This window comes from Amblyraja radiata, chromosome 6, assembly GCF_010909765.2.
Source record: "Amblyraja radiata isolate CabotCenter1 chromosome 6, sAmbRad1.1.pri, whole genome shotgun sequence".
NCBI classification, from domain to species: domain Eukaryota; kingdom Metazoa; phylum Chordata; class Chondrichthyes; order Rajiformes; family Rajidae; genus Amblyraja; species Amblyraja radiata.
Window position 1 is genome coordinate 86678091 of NC_045961.1, and position 18971 is coordinate 86697061.

Below are 18971 nucleotides of genomic sequence, written 5' to 3' on the forward strand. Positions count from 1 at the left end.
ATATAAATGATACAGTAAGGTGGGGTTAGTGATGCTAACCTATATATGATTGGTTGTCATGCATAAACCAATCTACAGTGAGTATAACTCTTCTATAGTGCACTCCTAAATATGCAGTTTGGCATTGTTGGAAGTGTTCTCGGTGACCATATGCAGCAGCCTCTCAAAAACTCTGTGAACTATGACTCTTGCTGTCAATTTATCGTGGCTGAATATTGTCATCTGGATTTCTAGCCCAGCTTATTTTAGAGTGTAAATCTTCATTTGGAAAGGCAGAGATTATTCAGGGGTCATTTGTGTGACTTTGTTGAGGGAACGTTGTGTCTGACTAACCATTCATTGTTCTGAGGAAATAACAAAAACAGTCGACGAGGTTAGTATGTTTGAGATAGTCCACATGGATTTTAATATGACATTTGACACCGATTATTATGTCGGGGTCATAGGGAGAAGGCCGGAGAATGGGCTTAAGAGGGAAAGATAGATCAGCCATGCTTGAATGGTGGAATAGACGTGATGTGCTGAATGGCCTAGTTCTGCTCCTATCACTTTTGAATTTAGGAACTTATGAAGGTCCCATGTTCCAATTGATAGACTGGTCAGGTAAGTAAAATCCATGGGTCCATGGAAGAGTGACAAAATTAGCTCAAAAGATGGGCATAATGTTATTCGTGGGGCGACATAGGGCTCCATACCTGGTCCCTTGCTTTCTGTAACATACACTAACGATTTGGACCTAGCTTATGGGATTTAATAAAATAAGATAATAAAAATAATGTGCGTGATTGACAGTGAGGAAGTTGTGCATCAGTTGGGCAAAAATAGCAGTTTAATTTAATCTAGCATTGGGGCAGGGGTAGGTAAGCATGAAAATATACAGCAAATGATACCAAGAAATGTGGAGAAACACATATCGCTCGAAGTAGTAGGTACATACAAAACCATAAAACATCTATTCCTTTATGAGCCAAAACAATGAATATAACCCTGGGTTATGCTAGAAACGCAGAAAATACAAGTTAGACCTCAATTTAAGGACTGCCTGCAGGCCTGGTTACCATCTTACAGGAAAGGTGCCAATTTCACTGGTGAGGGGGCAGAAAAAGTTTATGAAGATATTGCCAGCACTGGAACATTGTAGCTACGAGGAAGCCGGGGTTATTTCCCTTGGAACCTAAAAACTAGGTTATTTAATTGAGGCGTATAAAACTGGGAGGTCCTTCCACTTACTCTATACCTCTTAGCAAAGGGCTAAAAGAAAAATGGAGAATAGTGTTAAAGTCATGTGTAGAGGAATTAAAGGGAAGGTGAGATTTTTCTTTTCACCCAGAAAGCAATAGGTGCAGAGACAAAAAAATCTCATCCATTTGGATGCAGAGCTGCAGACCCATGACAGAAGGTGGGATTTGACATAGTAACTCTTATTCATCTGACACAGACACAGGTTACATTGGCCAAACAGTGGCCGAGTGTGCCGGTGGGCACCTTCAGTGATAGGAGGATGTTACCATGACTGCAAGGATTTAGTTATAAGGAAAGGCTGGGGCCTACCTCCCAGGAAAAAGTCATCCCTTTCCTTCAAGGAGCCATTTCCTGATAAAGTGCAGGCATTGGACCGTACCATATTCATCAATTAAACTAATATCCGGGGTCCTCTGTGCACTGTGGGGATGGGCCAACACTGTACATTCAGTCTGCATGTGTCCGATAGCAGAATACCCGGTTCCCTGGCACCTGCCTCTTTATGAATAGCAGAGGTTAAGATGATTTACTCTGTAAGCCAATGGTAGCAGGAGCATTCTGAACATAACCTTCCCACTACCATCCCGATCTATCCTTTCCACATGCACGTAATATCCTCAGGAGGCAAAAAAAATTAGAAGAAGGAAGCCAGGGTCAGGTCAGGGTGCTGATTCTCCTCTACCTCTTAACGCAAGCATAGCCGACCTAGTGGTCCTTGTAGTTGTGCGTTAACTTTTGAACCATCCATCTTCTCTGTGACTTTTATATGATAATCTCTCTCCCAACTAGGATGTAGTAGTATGAATTCTATTGTCGGAAAAGTAGAAGGTCGGTTTAAATATGTATTTAATTTCAGTAAATTGCTTTAGTAACTTTAAGTTCAATGTAAAAAATTCCTCCCAGTGCCCACACATACATCTAACCCTCTTCCACTCACTGGCATGTCTCCATCCATAACAATATAGTTTAGAGATACAGTGTGGAAAAAGGCCCTTCGGCCCACCGAGTCTGCGCCGACCAGCAATCCCCGCACATTGGCAATATCCTACACCAACTAGGGACAATTTACATTTATACCAAGCCAGTTAATCTACAAACCTGTAAGTCTTTGGAGAGTGGGAGCAAACCGATGGTCTCGGAGCAAACCCACGGTGTCACGGGGGAACATACAAACTCCGTACAAACAGCACTTGTAGTCGGGATCGAACCTGGGTCTATGGAGTTGAAAGCACTGTAAGGCAGCAACTCTACCGCTGTGCCACCATGCCGCCCAGGCATTGTATGCAATCGCCATGCTACAATGAGATTGTATGCAAAAGACTTAAGGCTTGAATATCACATAGATGCAGATGGTAGAAATTTGAAATAATTTGAATCTTTGGCCCAAAACATGAACTGTTTCTCCATATTTAGATGCCACCTCACCTGCAGAGAGTTTCCAGCATTTTCTCTTTTTTAATACGTTGGACTTGGTATCGTGTTCCATGTGTTGATAACACCTCATGCCTATATGTGTTTCATTGGTTTGCATTGACCATACATCGTTCTCCGTGATTGTCACCTTGTCGTGGTGGAGAAGCTTGTGTGGTCCTGAGATCCTGAGAGCGATGCCGTCTGGAGCTATGCTCCTGGTAGGGCCACCCATGGCGGTACGGTCAAGGGGGAGGTCCCTGACAAAGAGCAATCCAACCAAGATCTCAACGGTGGAACAGGCGGAGGATGATGGCTGACTTTAGTGGAGCGTCACAACGGCTGGGAACGCAGATGAAGGCTGCAGCAGAAAATGCCCCCCCGTCGTCTTGGACTCCATGCCACTGGCTCCTGACCCAGATCTGTCAAGGACTGTGTCTGTGCACCAGTCTCCCCACGTTAAACAAAGTCACGCACAGGCGTCCTCCATAGTAGAGAACAGTCATACTCGTTTTGAGTGACCGCCGATGACAACTAAATACACTTGGACTTACCATGTTCCAGGTCTGTGTCAGGTTGTTGTCTCCATCCTAAATAAAACAAATTCTGGTCATGAGCATCTTGCTTGACTGCTATCTCTTATTCTTCAGATAGGTATCCTTATAATAAAACATTGACTGACAAAAAAAAACTGCAGAGCATTCCAAGAAAAAATCTGCTGCTGTTTTATTTGTGCTGCAACTGATTCATTATTTAATGGTTTGAACTCCAGCTGTTTTAAATTAGTTTTAATTTATGCAGTACATAAATTTGTACTCTCCCTTTTCTCACAAAGTGGTTGTAATCTGAAGCTCTTTTCCAAAGGATTGAATGATGCTGATCACTTTGCATCCTGAGATAAACAGATTTTTGCTTGAACTTCAACGATATGATAGTGGATAGAAGGAAACTAATTCTTCTGGAGGAGGGATCCAGATAGAAATACTCAAGAATGGAATCTTTATTGGCTCAGAGTGCTAAGGGTTGTAGAACTGAAGCAAGTCTGTGGAGTTCAGATAATTGTCACCAATAATCTTAAACTGAATTTCTTCAAGATCTTTACGGTCTTCTCCTGTTCCTTCAATTTTGTTTCACTGCACAGTTGGTTTCATATCTTTTAAACATGGATACATTGCTTTTGATGTATATATTTGTTGCTTTCATCTGACATTGTAAATAATTCAGAACGATCTTAGTGTTAATAAAACATGTTAAACTGTATCAACTTTCATCCGTTACATTGGATGTGTGATCTTGAATTTATGTTGGATGGTTAATTTGTGTTTTCCTTCTCCCCACTCAAATGGTAGGCAACAATAAACATTGTCTTCGACCGTGTTGGTAAAACAGACCCGGTCTCACGAGGTATAGAAATCACAGTGAACTATCTGGGCATTCAGTTTAATGTAAGTAAATACACTAGCCAATGTGGCAACTATTCAATAGACAATAGACAATAAGTGCAGGAGTAGACCATTCAGCCCTTCGAGCCATCACTGCCATTCAATGAGATCATGGCTGATCATCCACAATCAGTACCCCATTCTTGCCTTCTCCCCATATCCCTTGACTCCACTATCTTTAAAAGCGTTATCTAACTCTCTCTTGAAAGCATCCAGAGAATTGGCCTTTTGAGGCAGAGAATTACATAGATTCACAACTCTCTCGGTGATAAAGTTTTTACTTATCTCTGTTCTAAATGGCCTACCCCTTATTTTTAAACTATGGCCCCTGGTTCTGGACTCCCCCAACATGTTTCCTGCCTCTAGCGTATCCAATCCCTTAATAATCTTATATGTTTCAATAAGATATCCCCTCATCCTAATTCCAGTGAATACAAGCCCAGTCGCTCTATTCTATCAATATATAACAGTCCCGCCATCCCGGGAATTAACCTCGTGAACCTAAGCTGCACTCCATCAATAGCAAAAATGTTCTTCTTCAATAGCAAGAATGTCCTTCTTCAAATTTGGAGACCAAAACTGCACACAATACTCCAGGTGTGGTCTCACTAGGGCCCTGTACAACTGCAGAAGGACCTCTTTGCTCCTATCCTCAACTCCTCTTGTTGTGAAGGTCAACATGCCATTAGCTTTCTTCACTACCTGCCGTACCTGCATGCTTACCTTCAGTGATTGATGAACAAGGACCCCCAGATCTCATTATACTTCCCCTTTTCCCAACTTGACACCATTCAGATGATAATCTGCCTTCCTGTTTTTGCCACCAAAGTGGATAACCTCACATTTATCCACATTAAACTGCATCTGCCGTGCATCTGCGCACTCACTCAACCTGTCCAAGTCACCCTGCATCCTCATAGCATCCTCCTCACAGTTCACACTGCCACCCAGCTCTGTGCCATCTGCAAATTTGCTAATGTTACTTTTAATCCCTGCATCTAAATCATTAATGTATATTGTAAATAGCTGCAGTCCCAGCACCGAGCCTTGCGGTACCCCACTAGTGTTCAAGAAGGAATTGCAGATGCTGGAAAATCGAAGGTAGACAAAAATGCTGGAGAAACTCAGCGGGTGCGGCAGCATCTATGGAGCGAAGGAAAGGCAGCGTTTCGGCCCGAAATGTTGCCTATTTCCTCCAGCATTTTTCCTGCATTTTTGGGTACCCCACCAGTACCCCTAGTACCCCACTAGTCACTAGTCACTGCCTGCCATTCTGAAAGGGACCCGTTAATCCCTACTCTTTGTTTCATATCTGCCAACCAATTTTCTATCCATGTCAGTACCCTACCCCCAATACCATGTGCTCTAATTTTGCCCACTAATCTCCTATGTGGGACCCTCATTTAAGGCCATTTACTGCGATGGTAATAAATACTCGCATTCATCTAAACAGCCAGATTCTTAATCCAAACTAACCAATGACAAGTGGTTGGGTGGAGCTGGGCGGAGAGGTTGGGGTTGCAGTTTATTTCTACATCATTTTATATTTCATAAAGTCAGAAATGTTGGCCTCTTTTATTAGCTGCAGTTTTTTAAGGAACTACTGCAAGTTTTTGATTATCTCATATTTTAATTGCCTTAGAATATTTAAAGCAACTATTGTTCAAGTTCAAGTTCAAGTGAGTTTATTGTCATGTGTCCCTGTATAGGACAATGAAATTCTTGCTTTGCTTAAGCACACAGAAAATAGTAGGCATTTTGTCTTTTGTTGTCTTTTGTTGCTATTGTTGTCTTTTTTCTAGTGCAGCTGTGAGTCTCAATACATTCATACCTTTAGGTTAGAAGGATGTGTACTATTCATGTAGATCGGTACATTTAGATCAGCACCAAGGGAGCGAGTGCATAATCAGAGGAGCAGTAGAGAGGAAGCGCTGACCGTCAAGGGTTTGGGGAATGGTTCAGGATCAGACGTGTTGGTGGTGGGTTGGATTGATATAGTACAATGGTTGTGTTGCTGGATTAGCATTCCAGAATCCTGGACTAAAGATCCAGATGCACAAGTTCAAATTTCATCATTGCAACTGGAATTTAAAGGTAGTTCATAAATTAAGAGGAAATCAGGCTAGAATCAATAATGGTAACCATTAGCCTACTAGATTGTTGTCAAAACCCTATGGAGTAAACTAAAGACCTTCAGAGAAGGAAGTTATCCACCTTATTCACTTGGGCCTCCATGTAACACTCGAGGTATGCAATGTGATTCACTCTGAACTGCTTTCTGAAATTGTGCAGCTACCAACAGTAAATTACTATCCAGCAGTTCACATGCTATGAATTAAAAAATACACATGGAACAGAGCAGCGCCAAGGGTGTGCTGCACTGTTGAAAGTGCCACGCTTCAAATGCGATATTAAACTCGGGCATTGCTGCTCTGAACAATTGGATGAAAGTTCAAATTTCTGAATCTATTTTGAAATGTAAAAATGAGAGGATATTTAATTTTCTTTTGTAAGTGTTGCCTTAATTGCTGGAAACATTTGCGTATGCCAGTTATGTGACCTTCCATATTCATTGATGAGAGCACCGTGGCATAGAGGATGAGTCAAACTCCATTGTGTATTCGGCAGGATGGTTGCAGATTCAGAATTACAGCATGGGCCCAGGTGTTCCGACTCATAACAATAATTACCACACTTCAAAAGTGTTTTGATTGATACAAATATTCTTTGTAAAAAGCACTATAGAAATTCAAACCTTTTGTGTTCTTAATTGTGTTCTCCATCATAGGTTAAGAATCAAGGCTTATATATTTGCCGCTTTATATGAAAAGTCCTTGAGAGAGACATCGCCCTATTTTTACTGATGCAAGATTATTTAGATTTGAGTTAATAAATGTTTTCCAACAGCTTCTATTTTCTGCGTGGAATGGGAAAATGTGCTGATTTGAGTATTTACGACATGCTTTCCCTTGAATGCAGGTGAAGTTTTGGTCTCAACATATCTCCTTCATTCTTGTGGGGATAATCATCGTCACCTCGATCCGGGGCTTACTGATTACTCTCACCAAGGTGTGTATGTGAGTTGAGGAGCTTTGGCTGTTTACCATAGTATTAAAGAAAGCTGTGAATTTGAAATAAATATAAATGAATGTCTTGCTTTTTGCGCAGTTTATGCAAATCCTTTCATGTGTAACTGTCCCCGCTGTTGCCAAATATAACAGATGGTATCTTTGTTATCACCCTTAAATTGCAATCCTCCCACCTTACTATTGACATAACTAACAAAAGAGGCACACAGCTTGTCGTAGCAGAAACCACGTATTTGCTTTTGGAATAAACCTCTCTTCCCTCTCAATGCCAATCTGCATCTCTGTCAAGATTGTTTTCCCACCCAAACGGCAGTAAACCAAACCCCCTAGCTGTTAACGGCTAATCCCTTCTTTATCACCCCCCCCCCCCCCCCCCCCCCCCCCCCCCCCCTTTACCCGCAACTCATCTACACTGCAGCTGGATCCAGCCTCCATCATCTGCAAACCTATGTGATCCAGAACGGGAGAGAAATGGACAATTTAAGGGTGTGCAGGAGAAGTGCTCCCATATATCAGCACACACTGTCAGACTATCTCACACGTATATCTATAGACATTCTCATTTTCACACAAGCTGCACGAGACTTATTTAATAGGTGCTGTTTGCAGAGTTAAATGTCGGCTGCCTCATTTCTTGAGTTCAGTGTTGTTAGTTTGTTGGAAGGATAATCAATGATGGTATCTAGCTTGCCAGTATTTAGCCACAACTCCAAAAATTGTTTGCGTATAAACAGTGAAGATTGGTTGCACGTATTCATTGGCCTATTAAAAATCTGTTCAGAGTATTACAACCACTCAAACCACAAAAGGCTATGTTTAAACACTTTCACAGGCATGACACACACAGTTTGAAGGCAGCATACAGCCAAATAAATTACTGTCATATCCTTAGATATTGAATCTTATGGCAAACCAACCTATGAACCGCATATACGCTTGGTAACTGTTGGCTTATTTTTCTTCAAACGTAGAAAAGCGGGATAAAATACCTTTGAAATTCTGAGGTTCAGCATAAAATCGTGATTGTGCCTTCAGTGTTGTTTTTTTTGCTTGCGCTTTGTTGTGGTGATCTGTCTTTCACACCATTTGAACAGTGCAGTCCACCTCGACTTAGGATATTATAGTGCTCTGGGTTGGCTAAAATATTGGCACTGATTTTCGTTATGAACCAAGTGTCACATCAAAGTCTTTTGCACCAACTATTGAAAACTTTATGCGGCTGCCATACCCCCCAGAGTATGCTCCTTCCTTCAATAATGGTCAATCAGAAGGTGTTGTTTGTCCACCAAACTAAATCACTTTTCTCAGTTTCTAATAAATTCCCTTGTTCGCAGATGTTGAGTTTCTTAGTAGCAGCATGTTAACCCATGGTTAATATAACTCAGCTTGGATATTTTATTTCATTCTCAAGATATGGCCATAACTCGCACGGCTGGCATTTATTGCCTATCACTGGCATTGATATGGGTATTGGTTTATTATTAACCGGTGCACCAATAAACATTAGAAAACCTTTATTTTGCATGCTATCCAGGTAAAAACATTCATACGTGATTACAACCAAAACCATTCATGAGTACAATAGACAATGCAAAGAGAAAGGAAATAGAGTGTAGAATATAGTGTTACAGCTACAGAGAAAGTGCAGATAAAAAAAGTGCAAGGGCTGTAACAAGGTAGGTTAGAGGATCAGGATTAAAGATTATGAAAGGTCCTTTCAAGAACCTGATAACTACAGAAAAGAAGCTGTACTTGAATCTGGTGGTATATGCTTTCAAGCTTTGGTTCGACTGGAGGGGAGAAGAGGGAATGACCGGGGTGTGAATGGTCTGTGATTATGCAGGTTGCTCGCCCAAGGCACACTGGTTACCCTCGTTTGAAGGTAGGAATTTGAATAACTACCATCTCCAGTGAACTTCCCCTTAACCATCTCAACCTCTCCACTCCTTTCACAGCAAACTCATTCCAGGGGCCATTCTAGTAAACTATTTTACTAAAACATTTTGATCTGTTTTAATTTTATGTTATTTTCTTTCTCTTCTAGTTCTTTTATGCAATTTCCAGCAATAAGTCTTCAAATGTCATAGTACTTTTCCTCGCACAGATTATGGTAAGTAACTGAGGTGCTGCCAAAAAGGGGAATGTTACAGCACCATATTGGAGACTGGCCTTTTGGACACTGTGTAGCAGATGGCACCCAAGGCACAGATGTCTCTTCTGCCAGTTGCCTTTCGGAACAGTACATACAATGAGTTTGGGCAATTAGACTCAGAGTCATATTGTAGTTATACAGTTTGGAAACGGGCCTTCAGCCCAACTCGTCCATGCCGACCAAGATGCTCCATCTCAGCTGGTCGCATTTGCCTGAATTTGGTCCATTTCCCTCTAAACCTTTCCCATACACACACCTGTCCTTATTGCAACCTACTTCCAAACGTGGAAGTGATTCAGGTTCAGGGAAAAATTGGACAAATTAGAAAATCTACAAATCTTTCGACGTTGGCCTCAGGTGGAGGCAGGTTCTTTGGATGCTTTCAAGAGAGAGCTAGATAGGGCTCTTAAAAATAGCGGAGTCAGGGGATATGGGGATAAGGCAAGAATGGGGTACTGATTGGGGATGATCAGCCATGATCACATTGAATCAAATGGCCTACTCCTGCACCTATTGTCTATTGTCCCAGATGACTGGAACAGGTGACGGACGACAGCTTGATATAAGGTGCCAGCTTGGTTCAGTGCTAGCACTCTTTCCTCTTGAGTCTGAAGATTATAGATTCAAATCTTGACCAAGTCCGACATGCATGGGCTGAGAAAACACTGCAGCATTGGAGTATCGCTTTTTGGTCAAGATATTAAAAGCTGTAAAAATGAACCATTTCCCTGAAAACTTCTAAAAATTGTAGTAGCTGCATTTTTATTGCTATTTAAAAGTAAAATAAAAACAGTTTTCCTTTGTAAATAATGTTTTTTGAGGGAGGGGAACGTGATCTTTGAATGTTGTCAAAGTGGGCATTGTTCTATTTAATATTTAGACAGGTAAATTACACGCATCTATTACCTTCAAGCTGTTGGTGATTGAGCACATTTTTGAGAAATGGGAAATTTGTTGTAGACTATTTACAATTCCCCCGCCTTCCTCCCTCCCATGAAGGGCATAACCTAAGGTGGGACTGGAATTGCAGTGACAAGTAGAACATTTAGCGGGGGATCTTAAAATGGAGAATTCAGGACATAAAGGACAGAATTATGTTGAATCTAAATACTCCATGGCTTCAAACCTTGGGCTTGACTGAATTCACATTGGGCAATAATAGCAAAAAAAGCCTTCATTGAATAATAAAATAGTACAGCACAAATAGGACCTTACAGCCCACCTTGTCTATGCCAATCCCATTTGCTGCATTGGGCTCATATCCTTCGACACCTACACAAGTACCTGCCCAGTTGCCTTATAATGATTGTAATATTATCTGCTCTCAGCACCTCCTCTGGCAGCTCGTTCCATATAAACACCCTCTGTGTGAAAAACATACCCCGCACGTGTCCTTTAAACTTCATCGTTCTCACTTTAAATCTGCTCTTTAGTTCTGACTTTGCATTGGAAATTAAATGATTTATTTAGTTCTATCTGCTCTACTATGCCCCTCATAATTTTGTTAAGCCTCTATAAAGTCAAACCTCAGCCTCCTATGTTGCAGTGAGAATAAACTTCACCCTGGCCAATGTCCTTATACTACAGGTAACATCTTGGTGAATCCCTTCTTCATTCTCTCTATTGCTAGCACATCCTTCCTGTAGTGTGGTGACCAGAGCTGAGTATAAAACGTTGGTTGGGCTCCACTCAAGAATACTATTTACAGTATACCGTACACAGTAGGGTAGTGTAGGTTGGGTATTCACATTTATTCTGATGTAGGGCATTCCAAAGTTCATGTTTTTATTTACCATTTAATTCTCTTGCAGGGCATGTATTTTGTGTCATCAGTGTTGCTCATGAGGATGAGCATGCCCCTGGAATATCGCACTATTGTCACTGAGGTCCTTGGGGAACTGCAGTTCAACTTCTACCATCGCTGGTTTGATGTTATCTTCCTCGTCAGTGCGTTGTCCAGCATTATCTTTCTCTACCTTGCTCACAAGCAAGCCCCAGAGAAACAGATGAGCTTTTAGATGCGCCATGACTTCAGACACTGAATCTGTGCTCACACCTACTGTATGAACCTTCATTGTGCATCCAAATTGACTTTTCGAAGTCTTGCGAATATTGAGAAGACTTGAGGGAAAGCAATATTCGGTGAAGCACATTGAGGATTGCAGAACCTTGGAGGATGGGTTCTCTGATGCAATGAATTTGAAACATTTAACTTGAAAGTTTATGTAAGGAAGCAAAATCACTGCTAAAGTTTACATATATTTTTGAACTTAAATCGCAAATCATTTTTGACTGGTGGTGTTGATTTTTTTTAAGTACAAAGGTAAGAAATGTTCTAAGGGATGAATTTTCTGTTGATGTTAATGGAAAAATGCACAGGGGAAGGTCATTTTAGTGTACTCTCGGTGAATAAGGATCCAGGCTGGATTCTGCCTCTTCAGAAATTCTCCCTTGACTGTCATTGGCAGGGACCACCAAGACACTCGTGACTTTGCATTGGAAATGAAATGATTTCCCACCTTGTAAAACCTGTGAAGTATCTTTCCATTGAAAGAAATGTAAAGGCAAATGTTGATGAGTCCCAATTCCTGGCACTTGAAGCATGGAGCGCTGCTGATGTTTACCTGATGTGCCTCAACATTGCCACACTCGGTAGGTTTTAGTGCTCTACAGCTCTCTGTCGAACTAGATTCATGAAGTGTTGCATCAAGTGTATACCTCGATTTTTTTCAATAAATTAAAATTCTTGCTTCTAATCATCAGATGATGTTAACAGAAGCCACTAATGCACTAAAATAGAAATATCTACAGGTCCTGCCATTGTATGCCATCTGTGTCCACATTGAATGCCTTGGTGTTTGTAGTCTGAGTTTGACAGCCCCGTTCCTCTTCCTGTATAAATCCTGTATTCTTCTGACACATGTTTCTGTTGTGAGGATGCTTGTGTATTTTCACATAAAACTGAAACGGTCCAAGAAGTGAAGCACATTTTGTGCAGAAGCCATGTAGATCCTGTGAATAGTCACTGAAGCTGTGGCATAGTATGGTGAGAATGCTTTAATGGTCTGAATGATGTCCTGTTATTTGGCTTTGTGTACCAAACAGTAGATTCCTGTAACTAATGCTTGGACAGTGGGCTTGAATAATTTCTGCCCGTCTCAGATTTTGTTTTAGATCTCTCTGTTTTGCTTCTCTGTTCTCAACACCCATTCATCTACATGTCTTGCATTCTGTGTTAACTTTTAAAGTGAGCACATATCCTCTACTTCAAAATATACTTCAATTAATAGATACTCTTTGGTGTAAACCAGTATCTGCAGTTCCTTTACATATCCATTACTGTTGGATGAGATCCAAAACCCAAATTAAAAAAGATGAGATTCAAATATTATTTTTTTTACACAGTGTATTCCCAATTAGCAAACCTTTCCACCCTATTTAAAATGCCATGGCTTCAGGGGCTGGGAATGCTGTGGTGAAGGACTTGCCTCCTGGCCATCACCTTTTCCCCCCATCTACAAGCCACAAGTTAGGAGTGTGATAGAATGCTGTCCACATGTCTGGATGAGTGTAGGGCAAAGCAATCCACCTGATTGGCATCCACTGCCCTAAACATTCATTCCCTTCAACGATGTATCTGCATGTGTAGAATTGACAAAACATTGTTTAAGTTGCTCTGAGAACAACTACCTAAACCAAACTTTGAATGGACAAGAACAACAGCTAGGTGGAATACTATCACATTCCAGTTTTCAAAGTAATCAGAAGTAAGTCACCGACCGTTTCAGAATGGCGCTCTACTGACAGACTGCAGTAGTTCAAGTTAGCAGTTCCCTACCACCTTCCAAGTAATTGGGGATGGTCGATAAATGCTGCCCTTGCTGGAGACACCCACCTTTCATGAGAATTACTTTTTAGATTGCTTCTTAATTCACACATACATACGTGCATCTACCAGAAGCGAGTTAGTGTTCACATAAAGTTGTTGTAAGCCTTAAAGATGAAAAAAAATTCATCCAGACTTAAAGTGTAACCACAACCCGATTCCTAAATGAAACCCTGTTTCTCAACCTATTTCTTTATCTAAAAGCCTAGCCTCAACCATAACCCTTGCATTACGCTGTTTACAACCTAATCTTTCATCCATTACCTCTCCCCATTGCTTTATTCTCCCCTTTGTTCTTTTAGATCCTCCAGTTTCTTTCAGTTTTGTAAATTTCATTTCTGGAAACATTAACATCTTTTATGAAGGTACTAACTAACCAGGCATGCAATTCCAATAATTCCTGTTCCAAATCAAGTATTTTCAGTTATTTTAACTTCTGCATTTGTCCCCTGGAATGTTTTTCAAAATCCACACATGAATCTAAATGGTGCTTTTTTTTTAACACCAGACGAGAGTACATGAAGTGAATAATATTCTGTATTTTTAATTAAATTGCACCTTTTTATTTTTCAAGATGAATCACAGATATAGGTTTTGTTCATTGAAAACTTAGCATTTCTATTTACAGATAAAATACTATCATAAATACTACATATGATTATACAGCCCCACCGGGGTGGGTCTCGTCCTTGATTATGCTGGTGGCAGCGTGATGTATAGATGGAGTCTATGGAAGGGAGGTTGGTTTGTGTGATGGTCTGGACTGCGTCTGCAATTCTCTGCAATTTCTCGTGATCTTGGATGAAACTAGTGCCAGATGATTATTCCTGTGCTGCTCTTTGGGAGGTTGTGCAACATTATGCACAGAGTTGTTTTAATTGCTGATAGTTCATCAAGGATAATGTGGAGTTTGATCATAACTCGTCAGGAATCTGGCTGGGTTTGATAACTTACCACCCAGCTTGGTGGAAGCAAACTGTCAAGAAAGCTCAGATACTAGAGTTCATCACTTTAAAATGAGAATGACAAAGTTAGAAGGTGGTGGGTGCCTGGAGGGTTGAGAGAACAGGACTAATCAGATCACTCTTTGGAATCGTCAGCACAGCCACAATGGCTTCCTTATGATGCGAGATTTCATACTTCAGATTCAGATTCAGATTCAGAAAACTTTATTGTCTGTCGTAACAGAAAATCTTCTTTGACGTGGCTCAACATACAAACAGGACAAATTTTATAGATTTTATCGATTCTTTCATTGAGCATTATTACTTGGAAGATGTAGGAAATTTGTATGAAGAGAAATGAACCATGATTAGCAATACAGGACCAAGTCACAGTTATTGAAAAGCTGATCATGTGCCTTGTCTGTGTATATTCTCTTCATGATCTTTTTACATTAGTGTATCATTATCTGCAGTAGCTTCATCCGATGAGGAGGAGGAGCACTTGTCCTGTTTAAAAAAAAAAGAAAAAGAAAATGTAACATCCATACTTGCACCAAGTTCCTGTCATGCCTCATCCTGTAGAACACTGATTTCCAATCCAGCAACATCCACTTGTACAATCTTTGTTAGCTGATTACACCCCTCAATGACCTCACTCCTTCCTTCCCTCTGCAGCTTCTTCCAATCTTACAGAACATGGAACAGGACAGCAGAGAAAGAGGCCCTTCAGCCCACAATGTCCGTGCTGAACATTAGAAACATAGAAACATAGAAATTAGGTGCAGGAGTAGGCCATTCGGCCCTTCGAGCCTGCACCGCCATTCAATATGATCATGGCTGATCATCCAACTCAGTATCCCGTACCTGCCTTCTCTCCATACCCTCTGATCCCCTTAGCCACAAGGGCCACATCTAACTCCCTCTTAAATATAGCCAATGAACTGGCCTCGACTACCCTCTGTGGCAGGGAGTTCCAGAGATTCACCACTCTCTGTGTGAAAAAAGTTCTTCTCATCTCGGTTTTAAAGGATTTCCCCCTTATCCTTAAGCTGTGACCCCTTGTCCTGGACTTCCCCAACATCGGGAGCAATCTTCCTGCATCTAGCCTGTCCAACCCCTTAAGTTATACCAAGATCACGTCTTATCTGCCTTCATATAATCCATATCCCTCTCTTCCTTGCATGCGCCTATCCAAAAACCTCTTAATTACCATTGTCATATTTGCCTCCACCATCTTGACTGGCAGCTTGTTCCAGCTACCCACCATCCTCTGACTAAGAAACGTTATCTTTATACTTTGTCCTTCGCTCTTTAAAGTTATGACCCCTAGTCTTTGATACTTCAATCCTGGGGAAAAGGTTCTGACTGTCTTCCCTATCTATGCCTCTCATAATTGAATATACTTCTATCAGGTCGCCCCTCAACCTCTGGCAATCCAGAGAAAACAATACAAGCCTGTCCAACCTCTCCTTGTAGCTAATACCCCCCAAAGCACCCCACCTCTGCACCCTTTACAAAGCCTCCATATCCTTCCTGTATGGGAGTGACTAGAGCTGGACTCAATGCTCCAAATGCGGCCTCATCATAGTCCCACAAAGTTGCATCATTACTTCCTGACTCTTATACACAATGTCCCGAACAATGAAGGCAAGCATACCGTATGCCTTGACCACTCTATCCACTTATGTTGCCACTCAGGAAGTTATAGGTGTGGACCCCAAAAGAGAGAATGGAAGAGGGACACGGTGAAATAGAGAAGATTGTGAAAAAGACACTGGTCTGGGCTACTGCATCTTGCTGTGTTGTAAATGCTCTGTAACTCTGGGCTTCTGCACATCTCTCATTTCCTGCCTTCAGTCATTCCTGCCCTGAACACTGGCATTCCCTCCCTAAACGCTAATCACTCTCCACCTTGAACCTCCTGTAGTGGCCATTTGGCTTATTTTGTGTGTCATTAATTATGGCATTTGTCTTTAAATTTTAGACTGCCCGTAATTATGTGGGTGGGATTTATTACGTAGTCAAGGGCGTTTTTGCTGCTGGGTTTCTTGCACAGAAGCTTAGTTTTAGTTCAGCTCGGAGCTACATAGGGAAGGAATACCCTTCGACCATGTGAAGTTTAACCGAGACATGAGTTTTCTAACGTTTAATGTGATATGCTGGAGTTTGAACAAGATTAACGTGTACGGGTCAGAGAAGAAGGTCGGATGTATATCTTATTGTTTTTCTTTAACAATAAAGAAACTATTAATCAAAAGTCTGTGTTATGAAGATTAATCTGTGAAGAAGTTCTGAAGGTCTCACAGAGAGCTCACATGCATATTACGACATTCTCCTAAAGCCATGTAGTGTCTAGTGGCTAGAGGGAGTAATCTCTTGAACGATATAAAAATCTGCTGCTACACCTCCGTCTGTGACCAATCTCTTGGTTACCTATCCTAATATGTCCACATGTAACTTGATGTCCCCTTCATCAGACTGCTCCTGTAAACCACATTAAAGTCCTGTTTAAACATAAATTGAGGCTGATGATTTACCTGGTCTCCCGGGCGCTGGGCAAGCTCATCAGCCTCTGGCTCTTCCAATGTCTTCTCAACTCTACTATCCTCCTGGGTGTCATTGGGAGTGCTGATGGCCTTAGGTGTTGGCTCCGGTGTTGCCTCACGTGTTGTCCCAGATGTTGGCTCAGGTGTGGCCTCGCGTGTTGCCTCAGGTGTTGCCTCAGGTATTGCCTCAGGTGTTGCCTTAGGTATTGCCTCAGGTGTTGCCTTAGGTATTATCGGTGGAGACAAAGCGGTCTTTGAGGCTTTGAAGTCCTCATACTCTTCCTTCCCGACCACCAGCAAGCTCAGCTTATCTCCGCTGCTGCTGATTTTCTTCACTAATTCATCATGAGTGTCCACCTCCACATTGACGCCATTCACTTCAATCAGAATGTCACTCACTTCCAGGCCAGCCTCACTTGCTGGGCTTCCGTTAACAATCTGGAGGAGGAAAGGAAATTGTTTTACACAGCCGGTTGTTGGAATCTGAAAGGGAGATAGGAGCAGATTCACCAGGAGCCTTCCAATATTTACGCCAGAAAACACTTAAAAATACTCAACAGGTCAGGCAGCACATGTGAAGATACATTTAACATTTTATGCCTGAGATGCTGTGTCAAGATTGGAAAAAGGAAGAATGAATTCACTTTCGCTCTTTCCACATTATGACAATAGGACTCGGACCTGAAATGTTGGCTTCCATTTCTGTACAGATTCTGCCCAGCCTGCTGAGCATTTGTAGGGGTTTCAGATTTACAGCAGTTTTATAATTTTCTCTGCTCGTATTTCTGTGACTCACTTTTGAAAGATAATATGTGCAGATTCTGAGGGATAAGTAGGCAAAGAGTGGGTGATTGCACAGTTACTTCAAGTGATTGAATGAATAAATTAATGAATGAATGAATACTTTCCTGGCACAAGGTGAAATTCCTTGCTTGCATTCCCACGGTATGCAAATAGTCACCCATAAAGAGTGCTTACAAAGTTACAAAGTACCTCTTCGCCAGGTCTCCCTTTGTTCTGCCTCTCGTCACGGTGGTCCCCCCCATGCCAGGTTGTCTATTGTTCCCCCTCCCTCCCGGTGGTCGTCCCACACCGGGTCCCCATTAAGTGCCACAGACTAAATGTGCTGTCTGATTGTAAATTGTAATTCACCCCCTCTCCCTGCTGCCCCGACTCTCCCAAATTATAGCAAGTGCTTCAAAGTTTGTACCTGTCTAATGAACTGCCCCTGCATTCCCCGGACTGCATTGAGAGTGAAGCCGTAGCCTTCTGGGCCTTTGGTGAGGTGGTAGAGTTTGGCACCAGAGTTTGGTGAAGGACTGTCCTCTGATCTCAGACTCTCTCTGGGTGTCACAACTTTCTCTGCACAGGGCGACTCGTGGACTTCATTCCAGTAGCAGATTGGAGAAATGCCAGCCTGTGGGTGGATTTTGAGAGAATGATTCAACATAATTGATTAAATTAACCTCCCTTTTACTCAGCTGCAATGGAATTGTCCTCATTGCACAGAACTCACAGGATTAACCACCCAGGTCATGGGCATCAAAGCCATCATCATTATTATTTCAGACCATTAACAATGAAGACTGGGAACACGCAATCATTAACAGTATTCTATGTAATTATAAGCACGAGGAAAATTGCCTCCTGGTAAATCTCCTAACCCAAGTAGATGTACCCATGATTGGTGGAAAATTGGGAAAGGACATCATGAAGAACGCTCCTGCTCGTCATCAAAGTAATGGCCATGGGTTATCATGAGTCCATCCAAGATGGCAGACAGAGCCCCCACTGTGATCTTTCCTCTGACAGTGCCGTGCTCTGTCGGTGCCAGGTAGACAAAAATGCTGGAGAAACTCAGCGGGTGCAGCAGCATCTATGGAGCGAAGGAAAACGGCAACGTTTCGGGCCAAAACCCTTCTTCAGACGAAAGAAAAAGGCAACGTTTCGGGCCAAAACCCTTCTTCAGACTCCATAGATGCTGCTGCACCCGCTGAGTTTCTCCAGCATTTTTGTGTACCTTCGATTTTCCAGCATCTGCAGTTCCTTCTTAAACACTCTGTCGGTGCCACACTGGACATCAGTATTTTGTGCTCAAGACCTTGATGTGAGACTCCGACACAGAAATGGTTCTCAGTTGGTATTGAGTGTACTGTCCTCTGGGTCACAGATGATACCTAAAAGGTTCTTGCCTTTTTTTCCCCTTAAAATCATACACTAAGGCTTACAGGTAAAGCAGAGTTTGCTGGTGGTGCCACAG

General features: G+C 41.8%; 2 protein-coding genes across 4 annotated transcripts in view; one reads left to right on the forward strand and one right to left on the reverse strand.

The window, feature by feature from the left end:
- LOC116974536 (Golgi pH regulator) overlaps positions 1 to 12198 on the forward strand; it is a 65725-nt gene extending 53527 nt beyond the window's left edge. For both annotated transcript variants that reach the window (XM_033023111.1, XM_033023110.1), the window contains exons 11-14: positions 4002 to 4097; positions 7074 to 7163; positions 9228 to 9293; positions 11147 to 12198. In XM_033023111.1, coding sequence (XP_032879002.1) covers positions 4002 to 4097; positions 7074 to 7163; positions 9228 to 9293; positions 11147 to 11353 — 459 coding nt within the window. In that variant the 3' untranslated portion in view covers positions 11354 to 12198. The remainder of the gene's footprint in view (positions 1 to 4001; positions 4098 to 7073; positions 7164 to 9227; positions 9294 to 11146) is intronic.
- A 528-nt stretch (positions 12199 to 12726) lies between these two features.
- Positions 12727 to 18971, reverse strand: part of pdzk1 (PDZ domain containing 1) — a 30383-nt gene continuing 24138 nt past the window's right edge. For both annotated transcript variants that reach the window (XM_033023108.1, XM_033023109.1), the window contains exons 7-10: positions 17922 to 18128; positions 16703 to 17149; positions 14459 to 14672; positions 12727 to 14365 (exon numbers count right to left, since the gene is read on the reverse strand). In XM_033023108.1, the coding sequence (XP_032878999.1) occupies positions 14613 to 14672; positions 16703 to 17149; positions 17922 to 18128 (714 nt within the window). In that variant the 3' untranslated portion in view covers positions 12727 to 14365; positions 14459 to 14612. The remainder of the gene's footprint in view (positions 14366 to 14458; positions 14673 to 16702; positions 17150 to 17921; positions 18129 to 18971) is intronic.